General features: G+C 38.6%; 2 protein-coding genes and 1 long non-coding RNA gene across 4 annotated transcripts in view; 2 read left to right on the top strand and 1 right to left on the bottom strand.

Moving 5' to 3' along the window:
• ppp1r37 (protein phosphatase 1, regulatory subunit 37) overlaps window positions 1-1,312 on the top strand; it is a 72,531-nt gene extending 71,219 nt beyond the window's left edge. The window contains exon 13 of the mRNA NM_001080167.2: window positions 6-1,312. The gene's annotated coding sequence lies outside the window, so the exon portion shown is untranslated. The remainder of the gene's footprint in view (window positions 1-5) is intronic.
• LOC141378693 (uncharacterized) lies at window positions 451-11,154 on the bottom strand. The gene is made up of 2 exons (XR_012393904.1): window positions 10,799-11,154; window positions 451-2,913 (listed from the first exon to the last, which is right to left on the bottom strand). It is a non-coding gene; the product is annotated as an uncharacterized lncRNA (long non-coding RNA).
• On the top strand, window positions 4,756-17,338 carry LOC100002134 (proton-coupled zinc antiporter SLC30A1). Of its 2 annotated transcripts, none has more exons than XM_073929751.1 (4): window positions 4,756-5,485; window positions 13,570-14,057; window positions 15,314-15,529; window positions 16,609-17,338. In XM_073929751.1, exons 2-4 carry the CDS (start codon window positions 13,592-13,594, stop codon window positions 17,313-17,315), a joined length of 1,389 nt encoding a protein of 462 aa, XP_073785852.1. In that variant the 5' UTR covers window positions 4,756-5,485; window positions 13,570-13,591; the 3' UTR covers window positions 17,316-17,338. The 2 variants fall into 2 exon arrangements, with proteins under 2 accessions (XP_073785852.1, XP_009292164.1); XM_009293889.5 differs by lacking the exon at window positions 4,756-5,485 and adding an exon at window positions 9,419-9,544.
• The last annotated feature ends 1,551 nt before the right edge of the window (window positions 17,339-18,889 follow it).

Consider the following 18,889-nt stretch of genomic DNA (forward strand, 5'->3'; position numbering starts at 1 on the left):
CTCAGGGTCCACACGTGCAGCGAGAATCAGAAAGGCCGGTTTGTTCATTGCCCATATTCCTCAGGTCTCTTTCCATCTCTCTTCTGCTTTCAACACATTTTACATCAACAACACGAAGAACTTCAAATATCCATCCTAAAACATGCCAAAATTAGGACAAATCCAATCTATCATTCACTGAACACACTTATTCAGCCATTTGTGTGCTTCAAAAGCACACAGCTACCAAAGACACACGTGGAGAAACACACACATGATAGCAAAACGGACCCTGCTGGACCACACTGAGCAAACACACACACACGTCATTGGATGTTGTTTAGCAAGTCTGTGTGTGCGTTTGTCATTATTAGTGTCTCTTCAACGCACACAAACACACACACATAGACTTACCAAAGTGATGCACACCCGCTTTCCATATGATCCTGCTCAGGAATGGGTTAAAACGGCCACTTCTGATCTCCACCAATCAGCACTTGTGAAAGCATTAGAAACCTGTGTGAGTATCTGGCGCGATCGGATGGGATCGCCGTTTTTATCGAGTCGCCAGACGAAACAGACGAATGAATTGTACAGTTTTCCACCCTGTTTTTGTCTCTCTCTCGCGCTCATTCTGTCTTCCACCGGTTATCACTCATCAGACACGTTTGCCTTTAAACCTCTTTGTTATTCTGGCTGAATCGGTTTCTGTTTACTTCTGATTCATTTCCTTTTATTCCCCCCTCCCTCCTCTCTTCATGTCTTTTTTTAAAGCTGTTGTGGGATTTCCCTCCTCTTTTTTTCTTTGGTGTATATTTTCAGATTCTTTAAAGAGCAAATATTAAGTTTAAAGGTTTACTTTTTCGATTGGTTGGGGTTTTCGGGGCTCTGTTGATTTATATAAAGGGGATGGAGCTCTAGAGAGTATATATGATGTAAATGGAGAGTGTGTTTTGGGGCAGCCGGATTATGAGACTTCATAAAGAAAACACTAAAGTTGTGAGGCTACCGCCTGCTGGAGACACTAGAGACTACACTTTACCTCGAGAGAAGCTTGACCTGATCAATGTAGTACTCGCCACCATTCCTGTGGTTTTGGTTCTTTCTCTTTTTCTCCCGAGCGTCTCGGAAAAAGCAGACGTCGGCCTCTACATCCAGATCGTCTTCGACCTTGAGAAATCCACACTTCTGTGAGCCCCACACACCTGATGTTTGTAATGCTTTATTTTTAGTAATTTTTAAAAATTACCTGTTAAATTAATCAAACTGTACTGGTAAACACAGAGAAATGTGTATGGCTTTTCCCTCTCAAATAAATGCATGTAATGACAAACCTGCAGCGCTGCTGGTGAATGCTTGTGTTTGCACGATTGCATTAATGGCTGATGTTGAATTTGTGTAGCATTCAGGGTTGAGTTATAATTTAAAACGCATATACACCCATTGCATTATCAGCTTTTTGCTTGAATGTGACACGTTTAGTTATTTTTGCTACTCGAAATCATGCTGAAACTGGTATTTGGTACCATATTTGAAGTCAAGTCTGACTTTATTGTCACTCCTCTACATGTGTGGACATACAGTGGAATGAAATGCTGTGTTTCGCTGTGTGCTACATAATTATCAATATCAGAGTACCCGAAAAAAAAATAATTTTGATCTCAAATTAATAGCCTTAATAGCCTTGAATTTGGCACACAAAGGCTTGGATTTCGTTACAAAGGTCTTATTTTATTTATTTATTTTTGCCTTTCCTATGAATAAAGTTCATACCATAACAAAATTAACTGTTACTAATGTAGGCTAATTAAAAAATTCATGCAGCGTAACGTTGAGTGCATCTCGCGCTCCATCTCATAGCAGAAAGTGCGTCGCCGTAGCTTACGAGCACGTGTATTTGATTTGTTTCTACAGGTGGTTTGTCAGGCTCACTCACCTGTGTGAGTCACTCAGAAATGCACAATGTTTCATAAAGATATGGAGGGGTTGTAAGAAAGTGTCTAGGGTTTAAGTGTCCGGTGCATATGGAGAGAGAGTGTTTTTACACGTGGTTTTTCAGGCCCACTCACCTGTGTGAGGCGCACTCAGAAATGAACAATGTTTTTATGGAGATGTGGAGTGATTGTAAGAGTGTTGGTAGTTTAAGTAAAGTGTCCGGTGCATTTGGAGATGGAGTGTTTCTACAGGTGGTTTGTCAGGCCCACTCACCTGTGTGAGGCACGTTCAGAAATGCACAAGGTTTCATAAAGATAAGGAGTGGTTGTAAGAGTGTTTGGAGTTTAAGTGTCCGGTGCATATGGAGAGAGAGAGTGTTTCTACAGGTGGTTTGTCAGGCCCACTCACCTGTGTGAGGCGCACTCAGAAATGCACAGTATTTCATAAAAATATGGAGTGGTTGTAAGAAAGTGTCTGGAGTGTAAGTATAGTGTCTGGTGCATATGGAGAGGAAATGTTTCTGCATGTGGTTTGTCAGGCCCACTCAGTCAATGGGGCAAAAACAGCCCCGAACATAACCAAAGGGTAGTAAATTTTCCCGTAGTGTGTTGAGTTTTTGAAAAATTCCAAAACATTTTTCCCAAAGATCTCTGCTACAAGCGGCTGAAATGAGTTCCCTTCGCAGGGTGGCAGGACACACCCTTAGAGATAGAGTGAGGAGCTCTGTCACTCGAGAGGAGCTCGGAGTAGAGCCGCTGCTCCTCCACATCAAGAGAAATCAGCTGAGGTAGCTCGGGCATCTGTTTCGGATGTCTCCTGGACTCCTAGGGAGTTGTTTCAGGCATGTCGAACCGGGTAGAGGCCTTAGGGAAGACCCAGGCCACGTCTCTTGGCTGGCCTGGTAATGCCTTGTGATTCCCCCAGAGGAGCTGGAGGAACTGTCTGAGGAGAAGGAAGTCTGGGGTTCTCTCCTGAGACTGCTCCCCTGCGACCCGGCCCCTGGAAAAGCAGATGAAAATGAATAAATGAATGTCTCAAAATAAAATTTGTTACCAAAAATTCGCTGAAACAGAAAAAGTTATGGCCAAATTAAGACTCAAAATCACCACCGAGTGGATGAAAACATCCCTTAACAGCACACAAGGGTTAATATATCTTAATGCGAGTTATTATGAGTTTTGTGGAAGTTGAGTCGCTGTTGTTGTATGCCGAGTTTGCACAGGTTGAAACCCCCTGCTTTCATCTAAAAGAAAGCATCCCGTCAGGTGGTCTGGTATGTTATACACCCCGAGATGTATGCAAACAGTATCAAACAGGCCTGCAGCAGGAGAGCAATATGTTTGAGATTACCGAGCTTCTGTTGAACCCCGAGCACAGGACGTACACAAATACAGTAGAGAAGCAGAGCCTGAAATAATAAACCACAAACACACCTGAACGTCTGTTTAATGAGGGAATATAATCCTCAGACATTTGGAGACTCTTAGTGTAAGTAAAACAATAGTTAGGATCATTATTTCATCATCATGTCAACGTCAGTGGAGCTTGCTGTACTTTGGGATGTTCTGTGCTGTATATAAGGGATTTCTGAGGTATTTGACTCTTGGAGCTTATTATTATAAAGCTACTTTGAAGGAATTTTGGGTGTAATCCTCAGTGCCTGCCTTATATAATCACAGGGAGACGTCAGAGCGCCATGTCTCCATTTATTGAGTGATTTTACAGTACAGGATGGATGGATGATAAAACAATGGATGGATTGGTGGATAGAATGAGGATGGATGGACTGAAAGATGGAATGAATGACTAAATACAGCTGATAGATTTATTAAATAAACAATAGAATGATGGATGGGATAATAGAACAGTAGACGAATTGGTGGATTGAACAATGGATGGATAGAAGGATGGATGGGTGGATGGATGACATAATGGTGGGTGGATAGAGGGATTTAAGGATAGACTGATGGATAGATGATTGGATAGATTGAAAGATAGTCTGATGGATTAAAGGATAGACTGGTGGCAGGTTGGATGGATGAATAGAATGGTGGATGGATGGATTGAAGGGAGACTGATGGGTGGATTTGAGGGTAACATCATGGATGGATGGATCAATTGAAGAGAATGATGAGATCAGTGGGTGGATTGATTGAAGGATACTTCTAGGTGGATGGATTTAGGGATAGAATGTTGGGTGGATGAACAGAATGATGGATGGATGTTTTATACGATAGACTGATGAATGGGTGGATTCAGGAATAGAAAGATGTATTGAAGAATAGAATGATGGATTGATGGGTGGATGTATTGGAGAATTGATTGGTGGGTGGATGCATAGATTGAAGGATAGATGGATGGCCGGGTGGATGGATTGATTGATAGGTTGATAGATGGATGAACATGATGGATGGGTAGATGGATTGAAGGATAGAATGGTGGATGGATGGATGGATGGATGGATGGCTAGCTTGAAGGACCGAATGACAGATGGATGGATTGAAGGATAGAATGGTGGATGGATGGATGGATGGATGGATGGCTAGCTTGAAGGACCGAATGACAGATGGATGGATTGAAGGATAGAATGGTGGATGGATGGATGGATGGATGGATGGATGGCTAGCTTGAAGGACCAAATGACAGATGGATGGATTGAAGGATAGAATTGTGGATGGATGGATGGATAGCTTGAAGGACCAAATGATGGATGGCTATATGGATTGAAGGATAGAAAGGTGGATGGATGGATGGATGGATGGATGGATGGATGGATTGAACGGTGGATGGATGGATGGATTGAACGGTGGATGGATGGAAGGATAGAATGATGGATTGGTGAATAGAAGGGTGGATGGATTGAAGAATAGACTGGATGAGTGGATGGATTGAAGAATAGATGATGAATGGTGGATGGATAAATAGAATGAAAGATGGGTGAATGAATGGTTTGAAGAATAGGCTGATGGATAGATTGAGTGATAGAATGATGGATGGGTGGATGGATTATAAGATAGAATGATGGATGGCTGGGTGGATGAACAGAATGATAGATCTATGGATGGATTGATGGACAGAATAATGGACTGTATGAAAGATAGAATGGTGAATAGGTGGATGGATAGATGAACAGAATGATGGATGGATTGAAGAATGAAATGATGGATGGGTGAATTGGTTGAATCATAGATGGATAATAGAATAATGCACGGATGAATATGAACATCAGATTGAGATCTAAAATTGGCGTATTTTTGATCTGTTTTTGACACCAGTGTGAGATGTCAGTTTGACGTCATGTTGACATCAGCTGGATTTGCAGTCTTGACATGTTTCTCATAAAGTTATTTGACATTAAGGTTTCCGCTGGGTTTCTTTCAGTTTCTATGTGAGAACAGTTTCACAGTCAATCCTTCTGTGCAGTCGTGATTGTGAATTTTCTATTTAATTTGGCTTTCCTTTGAAAGCAGATTATACGTTGACCCCCGTGAGCCAGAAATTCTCCACACTGACCGTCCAGCAGCGAGTGTGAATGGAGAACGGGCTCTGCTGGAGAATGGCTTGTGTTCAGGTAAGATCTCCATTGGCTCTCAGTGTTTTGACTGCAGCCTGCTGTTGATTTAGGTCTTTAAAAAGCCTCTCGCTTGTCAAACTCAATGAGACGTGTTGGTCAGATCTGTCCCTCAGGCACAGAGAGAGTTAAAAACAGCCCTTTGGCCACAACCTCTGCATCTGAATTCCCTATAGACATATTTTATGAATATCAGAAAAGCCATGAGAAGATGAGGAGAATTGTGGAAGAGAAGCGAAGAAATGCTTCAGTTCTTCCAGCTCACTGACTTATGACTAAAGTGAACCGACGGACTGAAGATCCCTCACATGATAGTGCTTACACACACACACACACACACACACACACACACACACACACACACACACACACACTTCAGCATAACTTTATCCTGTTTTATCCTCAGACTGTCCTACCAGAGTTTATTGGCTATTATCAAGCTGCACATTATTTTGTAATAAAAATTACATGATCAGAAAGTCATGGCAGCATATTTTTTAATCTTTAGCTTATTTTGGTGAGATAATCAGATTTCTGCTTTATTTTTTTATTATTTGTACAAATCATAACTTGAAGTTTAAGTCATTTTAATTGAAGTTGAGGTGACTTATAAAGTTAACTTCAAAAATTGATGGTAGCAATACATTTTTTGCAACGTACGAGTGCATGGATTTCTTCATATGTGGGGGTGTTTATTCTATCCTGCTAGGGAAAACTGATGAGCAGGGCCAGACGGAATCTGCGGATGTTTTTAGCTATTTCTGAGGAGAATTTTAGTAAAAATCAGCGGATTTCTGCGGAATTATTTTGAGAGTCTCCAGCGGAGTATCATAACTAAAACCTTAATATAATAAATAAAAAGTAATAAATTACTGAATAAAAACTGAATAAATTCAGATTCACATATTTACTCAAGTAAATAAACAGAATTAATAATGGGCTAAAAATCATCTGCGGAATTCAGCGCGCGCAGATTCCGTGTGGGCCTACTGATGAGGTATTTTGCTCTGTAAAACGATCCAACTTTTGTAGAAATGTATAATAGTATATGTGGGGTGGCAGGGTGGCTCACAGCACTGTTACCTCACAGCAAGAAAGTCGCTGGTTTGAGTCCTGGAGTTTGCATGTTCTCCCCGTGTTAGCATTGGTTTCCTCCGGGTGCTCCGGTTTCCCCCACAGTCCAAACACATGTGCTATAGGGGAATTGATTAACTAAATTGGTCGTAGTTTATGAGTGTGTATGGGTGTTTCCCAGTACTGGGTTGCAGTTGTAAGGGGATCCACTATGCTGGATAGGTTTGCGGTTCATTTTGCTGTGGTGACCCCTGATAAAATCAAGTCGGGGAAAAAAAACGAGTGAATAATAGGATATGAAAGCCATAATTATTGTTTAATTGATCATTGCTAAGCCCACACGGAATCTGCGCGCGCTGAATTCCGCAGATTCCTGCAGATTTTTAGCCCATCATTAATTCTGTTTATTTACTTGAGTAAATGTGTAAATCGGAATTTATTTAGTTTTTATTTAATATATTACGTTTTTAGTTACTCCGCTGGATACTCCTGAAATAATTCCGCAGAAATCCACAGATTTTTACCAAAATTCTCTGCAGAAATAGCAAAAAAACGTCCGCAGATTCTGTCTAGCCCTAATCATTGCCCACACTGTCCTGACATTTTTATTCCTAAATTCAGCATTTAAATATCAAATAAATTATATTTAAAAATTATTCTTAAAAATGTGTTAGTCTTGACTCATCCCAGTACTGGGAAACACCCATGCACACTCATTCACACACAGTCATACATTAAGGCCAATTTAGCTTACCCAATTCCCCTATAGCGCATGTGTTTGGACTGTTGTGGAAACCGGAGCACCCGGAGGAAACCAATGCCAACACAGGGAGAACATGCAAACTCCACACAGAAATGCTAACTGACCCAGTCGGGACTCGAACCAGCGACCGTCTTGCTGTGAAGCCACAGTGCTAACCACTGAGCCACCATGCCGCCACCACATATACTTATTTAGATCATAATGCAATCGTTTGGATAAACTGTTTTGAGAAAGTAAACTGCTAAATGAACAAACGCTAATGTGAAAGGTGTTGTTTGTTTGGTGAGACAGTTGTGTTCGTAACACTAGAGCATGAAGAATGATTGGGGCAGTTTCTGCCATTGAGATGACTGGGTTAAGTTTCCAGTAAAACTGGTTCTCTTTACTGTATAAAGCTGATGATTCTGGTGGATGGAAGAGATACAATATTAGGGAAATTGAGCAGAATAAAAAGAGAAGAGAGGACTCCATTTAACCCTTAAAGACTGAGACAGCCGCCCGCGGCTAAAAATAAGTATTGCTCTTAAATGTTTAATAACTTTTGATCCGCTGATCCGATTCATACAATTCAAAGATTGGCATAAAGAAGAGAATCTCAGCTTTCCAGTGATGTATCACATAACATTCGCGGACTTTCAGAGGCTCCGGAATCAGTGCGGTTACTTCATCAAAATTTGACAACTCTGATTTGACAAAGAAACCCTCGTCACTGTGTCTCCGGACAAACCAGACATGATACATTGATGCATTGTCCCTCCTCCATGCCCAGATTGGTTCAAACTCGCTATATCACAACCAATAAGCATAGGTTTCGCTTTTGTTTGTGGACCATCAATGAGCTTTTTGAACAACACGGAATGAGAGATAGGCATACATTTATGCGCGGCTAAATAAACGCAAAAAAAAAATTTTGCATGAAATAATTCTCATACTAAGTACTTTTGCATGCACAGCAGCACAGAAACATGACAAAACAGTGACACAGCAAAGACGAACTGCTGCTCTTGCTGTTTTCAAAAGACGCAAATGAAGGTGCAGCTGTTTGTCTGCATTACAGACAACCATATCCAAATCCATATCCACAGACAACCATATCCATGCTGGCACATAAAACCTAATGATGTTCCATATTGAATCTAGTTTAGTTATGTAACTATTTATAGTATAGTAAAAATTTATATCTATTTTTTTTACCGAGGATTTGCACCATGTTTATTTGGACTTTGACGCATTATTTATTATTTTCTTATTTTTTTATTTGTTCATTGTAAGTGGTGTTGTTTATAGTAACTGGAAATATATTATTTGGAAAAAGTCAAATTTGCTTCACTGTTCTATTATTTTGTAACATTTTTTTTCTGTTTAGTTCATTCCCAGAACTTTTGGGCGAATACATTGTCAGTAAATAAATGCATTTTTTTCCCCCATAGAAAAACGCCTTGGAGGAACATTGAAATAAATTGCTATAACTTGCTCAGGGAATTGTGGATGTAGACAAAATTTATTTTGGAAGTATAAAACAACATAGCATGTATTTCTAAAGAAAGAAAAACAAACTTCATAAGGTTTTGTTTGAAATAACTAGAAAATGCCACTTTTTTTAAAAAATCGTTTCTGGAAAATTCTGGAATATTTTCTGTCTGTTCATATGTTTTTGGACCAAAAAATATTTTAGACTGGACCTTTAAATGATACAGATTGAAACTTCAGGTTCTCCTGTTTTAAATGATATATGACACTTGAGGCTGACTGCTAAAATAAAAATAAAACTGCTTTAAAAAAAATAATAATATAGGCCCATTAGGTGCCCACAAAATACCTCTAGGTCTTTAAGGGTTAAGAGAGAGCCTTTATTTTGCACGGCTCCAGCCTGATGATTTAGATCTCTTTTTTTGCTGACCAACATCAAACCTCAAAACAAAAACCTTTTTAAAGCACAGGATTGGTTGCAATATGAAGAGTCGTGCTGTTTTATTATCTATTTGTCAAACCCTCAGCTGTAGTTCCCTTTTTTTTTTATTGTTCATTTTTCAAAGGATGGTTTGGGTGGGTGTGGGATTTCTGACCTGAAATTGTGCCCCAGTCTGCTCCTGAGCACACACACACACACACACGCGCGCTCCGCTGGGACAGAAACTCACTCTGTTACTCTGGGAACTTTATAACCGTGTCTCATGCTGCTCTGAAGACTCTATATCCCTCAGGAGGACATACACAAACAGGTAAACACTGATTTATACACATACGCTTGATAGAAATGTTGTATATTTTAAATAATGCACGATTTTTATAGTATAAAATCCTTGATTGTAAACAAGTGTACTCATCTCTCTATACACAAAAACTTTGTTGGCTGTTTGTTCAAACTACTTATTTAAAATGAGTTGAAACAACCCAATTCTTGATGTTTTTGGGGGAAGAACTTCCTTGTTTAATGTTAAATCCACTTAAATCTGTGAAAAACTAATAAGTTAGCTTCATTCATTCATGTTGTCTCATCACAAATTGGAACCCAGGACTTTTACCGTGTATAAGAGACCACTTAGTTGCTGTATTTGTCAGTAAACTGTGTTTTTATTTCTGTAAACTATACTGATCACATTTCTACCAAAATTCCCTGCTAAAAAATCCAGCTTAAACCAGCCTAGGCTGGTTGGCTGGTTTTAGCTGGTCGACCATGCTGGTTTTAGAGGGGTTTTGGCCATTTCCAGGCTGGTTTCCAGCCATTTCCAGCCTAGTGTTAGCTGGTCAGGCTGGGAGATGACCAGCTAACACCAGCTTGACCAGCCTAGCCAGGCTGGGAGCCCAGCCAAAACCAGCTATGTCCATCTTAAACCAGGCTGGTCAAGCTGGTTTTAGTTGGATTGCGCTGGTCATTTAGCTGGAAACCAGCCTGGAAATGGCCAAAATCCCTCTGAAACCAGCCTGGTTTTTTTAGTAGGGTTGAAATACAAACGGTGTTTAAACTATATTGTTAACATAAAACAAATAGGCTATATTTTCAGAAATCTTTATCTTCAGTTTTTATTTCAGTCATATACCAAACTTATATGAATGTGTAACTTCAGAATATGTGAGAAATATATTGAATTTTTGGTGAAATATGCCTGATTTGTCTTTGGATCAAGTGAACAGTTATTCTGCAGTTGTCATTTTCAGAAATAATGCTTCAAATCTCAATGTTATATTTAAGGTTTGAAAGAAATGTTGTTAAACACATAATAATTCCAGGATATCCTGATGTTTCTGAAATTACCTCGTTTTTGTCGCCGAATAGATTCAAATTAATAATAACAAAACTATTTTTCAGATTGTTGAGTTTTAGCAAGAATCTATCTTTACTAAAATAATATGCTAAAAAGGCTGACAGGACATTAAATCATAATTAATGCCAGACAATCCCCAGCTAATAATATTTTAACGCAGCCTGAGTGAACTCATGATCTGTTAAGCACTTTTAATATAAGTATAAATACCTATAGACGTGTTTAAGCCAGCGTAAAGGCGCATTACTGTCTCTCGATCAAAGCTGGAAGCACATGAGAATCAATCTGCTGCTGTCGTGTGTTTTCCTCCAGTGAAAGTGTTGTAGTATCGCTGAAGTTCAGTGTGGAGTTTGTCCAGAAACATTCCCTCTGATTTTTACGGTCTAAAATGCACTGGAGTCCTGATAGAGATCATGGCAACCGAGACACTGCTTTCACACTTAGTATTCAAGTCGACTCTGTGCTTTTGTGTGTGTTTCTGACAGAAAACTCCTTCACGTTTCACTCGATGAAAACAAACAGACTTACGATCAAATCGTGTGATTTAAATCTAGCTATGCGAACGGGATGTTGTTCGCGATTCAGTTTGATTCATTCGGACAGTTCACTGAGTCGAGTCTGAATTCAGTAGTGTCGGGTTTCTTTTTCAAATACTCAGAATGATGACTGAAACCAAACCTGACATTATGCTGAATCACAACACAGTCTGTGATCAAAGCTAGCGATCACATGCGAGTTAGTATTGAATTCGAGCATGTTTGGTAACGTTATAGTTCGTGATTCAGTTTGGTTCATTCGGACAGTTCACTTCAGTCTCTGAAATCAGTATTTTCAGGTTTGTTTTCTGTCATAGTTTTTTAAAAACTCAGAACGGTGACAGAAAACAAACCTGATTTGTTGATGTTTCTGAACTAGCGGTCTGAGTGTAAATTAGTATTGAATTTGATTGTATTTTGTTCGCGATTCAGTTTGATTCATTTGGACAGCTCACTAAGTCGAGTCTGAATTCAGTAATGCCTGACATTATGCTGAATCACAACACAGTCTATGATCAAAGCTAGCGATCACATGTGAGTTAGTATTGAATTTGATTGCATTTGATATAGTTCGTGATTAATTGGTTCATTCAGACCGTTCACTTCAGTCTCTGAAATCAGTAATATTGTCAGGTTTGTTTTCTGTCATAGTTTTCAAAAACTCAGATCGATGACAGAAAACAAACCTGATATTGTTGGTGATTCTGAACTAGCGGTCTGAGTGAATTAGTGTTCAATCTAATTGTCTTTGATATAGTTTGCGATTCAGTTTGATTCATTTGGACAGTTCACTGAGTCGAGTCTGAATTCAGTAGTGTCGGGTTTCTTTTTCAAATACCCAAAATGATGACTGAAATCAAACCTGACATTATGCTGAATCACAACACAGTCTATGATCATAGTAAACGATCAGAGTGTGACTTAATATTGAATTCGATTATTTTTGATATAGTTCGTGATTCAGTGATTCATTCGGACAGTTCATCTAATTTTATTAATTTATTTTTAATCAACTTTACCTGCATTTAAATTAAAACTATAGTGCTATTTTTGCCAATATAACAATGACATTAATTTATGCGTACAGTTCTCAATTAAAGGGATAGTTCACCACAAAGTTTTAATTCTGTCATCATTTACTTGTTTCAAACCTTCATGGGTTTCTTTCTTCTGTTGAACAGGAAAGAAGATATTTCTAAGAATGCTATAAAATACCGTAACTTTTAACTTTCATAGTATTTGTTTTTCCTACTATGAAAGTCAATGGTTACAGGTTTTCAGCATTCTTCAAAATATCTTCTTCAACAAAGAAAAAATTATCTCAATCAGGGGGAAGATGAGTAAATGATGACATTTTGTTTTTGGTATCTATTTCAAACAACTTTAACTGGATATGAATTGAAACTATAATACTATTTTTGCCAATGTGACAATGACAATAATTTATGTGTGCATTCAGTTCTCATTTAAGGGAACAGTTCACCCAAAAATGTATCTTCTCCCATCATCCACTGACCCTTCACTTGTTTCAAACCTTTATAAGTTTCTTTTTATCTGTTTGACACAAATGAAGATATTTCGAAGAATGATAAAAAAAAACATTGACTTCCATAGTATTTGTTTTTTACTATAGCAGTCAATGGTTACAGGTTTTCAGCATTCTTCAAAATATCTTCTTTCATGTTCAACAAAAAAATAAAATAAAGAAAGAAACTTTCCCCTAGTCCCCAAGGTTCAAAGATCGGTCAGAGGCTTCAAATAAGCTTAAATTAATTTAATGAATCAAATGGATAAAGCATACGGAGCACTCTAGGCTGCAGAATAAACCCTTTACAGTATGAGGTTCACATGTGGGCATTACACAACCCTCTCTAACCCTCGTAGCCGAGTGTATATCGCCGATTTTCCTTCGGTGCTTCCCGGGGGCGCTTTAATAAGATCCTCCATCCAGATCAGTCCAATCATCAGTTGATAGGCAGAACAGCAAATTTTACGCACACACATAACCGAGCCTGCAAAAGAGTGAGCTTGAGCCCCTCCCATCTGTGATTGTTCCTGTAAATGAGCACACTGGAAGAAGAGATGTAACATCTGTTGATAACAAGTACAGAGGAGTTACCTTCTTGGTTATGAGTCACACATAGGCACAGCTGTTATGGAGCAAAATTATATGAGGTTAAGCACTTATATGAGGATGAACACATCAGCATACGTTCATGTAAATAGTTAACAGCAGAATTGAAATATTAATGCAGGGATTAGTGTATTAATGCATTAGATGACGTTAAAATCATCAAACATTCCTTCACTATAAAATAAACTTCTTCAAAATAAATTAAGATTTGGAGCCACTTGAGGATAAGTAAATAGTAAATGTTCATTTTTCGGTGAACTGTCTCTTTAAGACTTTCCTGTATACTGTATGATAACATACTTATTTTTCAGAAGTCTTTGTTGCACGGACACAATGGTGAGGATTTCCACACACACGGTCCTGCTGGTCCTCATCTTCGCCTTTCTGGTGTGTGAGATTGTGGTGGGCCAAATCTGCAGATCTCTCCTGATCGCGGTGGACAGTTTCCACACGCTCTACGTCTTCATAAACATGGCTTTATCTGCATTAAAGCATCAAACTAACGCTTCATGCACGCCTGAAGCCTCCAGAGAAGTTCCCGATCCTGTGTATGATGTCCGGATGCGTCTCCAGCCGTTCTGCATTCTGATCTCAGCTCTATTGCTGGCGTCTCAGTGCGTCTCCATCAGCCTGGAGGTTCTCACTCATCTCGTGCAGCCAGAAGCCATTCAGCATCCTCACTTGTGTATTGTTGTTGGAGGAGTGAGCGTGTTGTTTAATACACTCGTTTTGCTTTGGAGAAGGAGGGCGATGGATGATGGGACGCAAAACAAAATGCGTTCTGCATCAGAACCCAAAGGTGTGTTTAAGTTACTTAATATAGTCATTCATATTGAAATCAATGGGCCACTATATTATACATTGTATAAATAAATATAATATATATATATATATATATATATATATATATATATATATATATATATATATATATATATATATACATACATACATACATACATATATATACATACATATATATACATACATATATATATATATATACATACATATATATATATACATACATATATATATATATATATATATATATATATATATATATATATATATATATATATATGTATGTATACATACATACATACATACATACATACATACATACATACATACATACATACATACATACATATATACATATATATATATATATATATATATATATATATATATATATATATATATATAAACAAATAAATATATATATATATATATATATATATATATATATATATATATATATATATATATATATAATTAAATATTATTAAATATAATTTTTTTTTATATACAGTGGGGGAAATAAGTATTGAACATGTCACCATTTTGGCAACCATATACGCAGAGGAAAACCAACTAAATAGTTTATAAATGAAGTTCTGTGTAATAAAATGAAACGACGCAGGGAAAAAAAAGTACTGAACACATGAAGAAAGGAAGGTGTAGAAAGACATGGAAAGCCCAGACAGCAGCCAAAATCTCTCAGTAGTTCTTCAGCAATCCTCTGCCCTTCCTTAGTGTAAATGAAGATCAGCTGCTTCAGTCCAACATCTACATTAGCAGGAGGATGAAGATGAAACCAGGGTGGACATTTCAGCAGGACAATGATCCGAAACGCAGCCAAAGAGACTCTCAGATGCTTTCAGAGAAAGAAAATCAAGCTGTAGAATGGCCTAGCCAATTACCTGATACGAATCCAATAAAAATACAGAATAAAGCTCAGATTTGATAGATGAGAGCCACAGAACCATCCAAGATTTTGACACTTTGTTGGCATCTTTAAGCTGCCGTAAACAAAAAAGCCTTTTAAATAGGGTATTAAATACTATTCAGTTGTCCAGCACTTTCTCCTTGTGTCATTGTTATTACACCGCTCATTTTTCAGATTTGTTTTGTTTTATTTTAATGTTTAAAAGATTTTTACCAAAATCTGGTTCAATTCCCTGTAAACAGCTCCTTTAGTAATATTATTCCCAGAAAAATATGTGTTCAATACTTATGTCCCCGCTTCTTTTTGATAATGTTGTGTTGTAGAAAGTGCTCTTCCGGACGGCGCACTGATGTTCTGCAACCCTCAAACGTCCAGTGTTCTGGACCCGAATCAAACCTCTCCAGACGGCTCTTCTTCATGCCAAAACACCAACGTCACCGAGTCCAAACACACTCAAACATCCCAATCCAGTATCGGAGAAGCTCCTCAGAAAATCCCTGAACCTATAGAGAAACCTCCAGAAGAACAGAAACACACTGGTGAGAGCAATAACTAGTTACTTTAAAAAGATACAGTAAATACACTCACTGGCCACTTTATTAGGTACACCTTACTAGTACCGGGTTGGAACCCCTTTTGGCTTCAGAACTGCCTTAATCCTTCGTGGCGTATATTCAACAAGGTACTGCCAGGTACTTGATGCAAGGCAGGATGGATCCATGCTTTCATGTTGTTGAGGCCAAATTCTGACCCGACCATCTGAATGTGTCAGCAGAAATGGAGACTCATCAGAGCAGGCAACGTTTCTCCAATCTTCTATTGTCCAGTTTTGGTGAGTCTGTGTGAATTGTAGCCTCAGTTTCCTGTTCTTAGCTGACAGGAGCGGCATCCGGTGTGCTCTTCTGCTGCTGTAGCTCATCTGCCTCAAGGTTGGACGAGTTGTGTGTTCAGAGATGCTCTTCTGCAGAGCTCGGTTGTAACGAGTGCTTATTTGAGTTACTGTTGCCTTCCTATCAGCTGAAACCAGTCTGGCCATTCTCCTCTGACCTCTGGCATCAACAAGGCATTTGCGCCCACAGAACTGCCGCTCACTGGATATTTCCTCTTTGTCAGACCATTTTCTGTAAACCCTAGAGATGGTTGTGCGTGAAAATCCCAGTAGATCAGCAGTTTCTAAAATACTCAGACCAGCCCGTCTGGCACGTTTAAAGTCACTTAAATCCTTAAATTCTTCCCCATTCTGATGCTCGCTTTGAACTGCAGCAGATCGTCTTCACCATGTCTACATGCCTAAATGCATTGAGTTGTTGCCATGTGATTGGCTGATTAGATATTTGCGTTAACGAGCAGTTAGACAGGTGTACCTAATAAAGTGGCCGGTGAGTGCATTTATAAATTTTTATGTTTTGCATTTCAAAAATATAATTTATTGTGTTGAATATAGGGAGGGAGGGTGAACTATCCCTTAATAACAGAATTGTAAAAAAAAAAAAAGTGTGTGAACTATCCCTTAATAACAATTTTAATTTCTAGTTGAACTATCCTTAATATGCATTACAGAATTTTAATTTCTGCGTGAACTAACCCCCCTTTATTGTGCTTATTTGTAACCTGCCAGCACCTCAGTGTGTTTCCCAAGTCTCTATCTTCAGAGAGCATCATCTGGGTCTCCTCAGTATAGTCCAGGATCTCCTGTGTTCAGTCCTGGTTCTGTCTAATGGTCTGGTTCTGCTGCTGTCCCGAGCTCACTGTCACCGGCCTCACTCAGACTGTCACCTGCTGGTTTACCTGGATGCTGTTTTCTCCACGGTTTGTGTGGTATTTTTACTTTCCGCCGCCCTGCCGAGGTTACACAGATACGGGCTGCTGGTTCTCCAGGCGGCGCCTCTGCATCTTTCTGTCCGCCAGGTGCGACTCTGTCTCGGTCAAGTTCCCGGAGTATTATCGGTCCACGAACTTCACATTTGGCAGCTCTCAGATTCCCTCATTATCGCATCTCTGCATGTTCACTGTCCCGCCGGGATGAGCGCAGCAGAGTGCGAGGAACTTATAGCAAATATCAAAGCAGTGTTTTACTCTTTCGGCGTCAATCATTGCACGGTCCAACCTGAGTTTCTCACGCCGGAAAAGAGCGAGGCTGCGCCCGCGGAGGGTTCAGGACGACCCGGCTGCAGTCTGCGCTGTGGGCAGGAGTGTGTGGAGAAACTCTGTTGTGCCCCCCAGGTGGACGAGTCAACAAAGACAATAAATCCCACCTGCATCCGTGAGGAGAAACCATGTGATAGAGATGTGGTCATTGAAAATACATCTGTGATTCAAGACTGATGGCAATAAAAGATTTAATATGTGCACTGAGTCTGATAATCACTGCAGACTATTGTATCTCAGGCCTATAGCCAGCCTTGTGAAAGGGGTGTTTTTTTTCTTAAAAAGTGGACCATTTTGCGTTCATTTAGGCCACTATTTAGTAATGAATACTGCATTTTAGTGACATTTTAAGCACTATTTTAGCTAAAACAGATTGTCGGATGGTCATCATAACCTAAAAAGCACATATGAAAATTCATGGAGAACAGCAATAGCCAAAATAGTATTCAAATTCATTTTAATATCGGTCACTTTTTGTGCTTCACACCTTTTCATTGGTCATTTTTTTGTTTCAAGATTTTGAATAACTTGTACAACATCTTAAGCATAAACGTCAGACATCCACTAGACTGTTTAGAGCTGACTCCAGACCTGTTAAACTGTTCCACAATAAAACACACATACACACATTCCCCTGGTTTCACAAACAAGGTTTAAGGCTAGTCAAGATTAAATTGCATGTTTGAGCTGTCTCAACTCAAAATAACTTGCAGGGAGATGTCTTAAAATACGTCAGTCAAATTTTTTTTTTGTCTCCAGGTGCACACCAGTAATATATTTTATAAATGTGGCTTAAATAGCCTAAATTATCTAAGGCCTAGTCCTGGCTTGATCTAAGCGCTGTTTGTGAAACTGGGCCTTAAAGTACAATCTGTTTCTTACCCAAGCCTAAGTACTCTCAGCTGTCTTGATCAAAACTAGTGTAATCTACATTCAGGCAGTAATAATATCCTTACTACACAAAGTCTTTCTTGAATAAAAAGTAGAATCACTTTAAAAGAAATAATCGTAAAAATAGAAAAATCTCTTTAGACCTTTTAGACAGTTTTAACTCTAAAACTGAGAAATAACAATAGAAACAGTTGCTTCCAGTCTTCAGACCTTCACTCAAGATCTCCGTGACCTCTGACCTAGTTTGGTGGCACCTGAAAATAGTAGAGACAGGCTAGTGCACTGAACACTCTTACATATGAAGCAGTGTGTTTACTTATTCATTAGATAAATCATTTCAATACTCATTTAAATAATCATATTTAATAAAAATAATGAGAAACAGGATGATGAGGAAAGGATGCTGAGACGGATTGGAAGGTTTATAACTGAATCCTTCAGTGCGCAATGTTGTTTTTGTGTTATGTTGTTTACTTAAGCTCAGGCTCAAGTTCATTTTGTTTTTATTAAATCAAATTACCTCTCTGTATCGTGTTTTTTCTATCCATTTTACCACTCAGTTAAAACAATTGGGTTAAAAATACCCCAACAAATAACCCAACTAGCACCTTCCTAACTTTGGGTTATTTTTAATCCAATGCATTGGGTTTTTTTAACTAAATGTTATTTTTTATTAACATTTATTTTTTATTTTTTTCCATTCTGGTATTACTATTGCTACTATAGTACTACTCTTATTTTATATTATGGCTGTGTAAATAAATAACCTGCAGTTTTCACATATGATGAAAAAGCTTTATTTTCACTACATTTTAAGTTCCAGACACTTAAGCGTTTTTATCCATTTAATATAGATCGGC

The sequence above is a fragment of the Danio rerio genome, chromosome 18 (assembly GCF_049306965.1).
Source record: "Danio rerio strain Tuebingen ecotype United States chromosome 18, GRCz12tu, whole genome shotgun sequence".
Taxonomy (NCBI): Eukaryota; Metazoa; Chordata; class Actinopteri; order Cypriniformes; family Danionidae; genus Danio; species Danio rerio.

Excerpts from the sequence above, each read along its gene's own strand:
- LOC100002134 (XM_073929751.1), top strand. The coding sequence starts at position 13,592 with ATGGTGAGGATTTCCACACACACGGTCCTGCTGGTCCTCATCTTCGCC. Across the intron at positions 14,058-15,313 it reads TTCTGCATCAGAACCCAAAG|AAAGTGCTCTTCCGGACGGC; the intron begins GTGTGTTTAAGT and ends GTTGTGTTGTAG. Across the intron at positions 15,530-16,608 it reads AGAAGAACAGAAACACACTG|CACCTCAGTGTGTTTCCCAA; the intron begins GTGAGAGCAATA and ends GTAACCTGCCAG.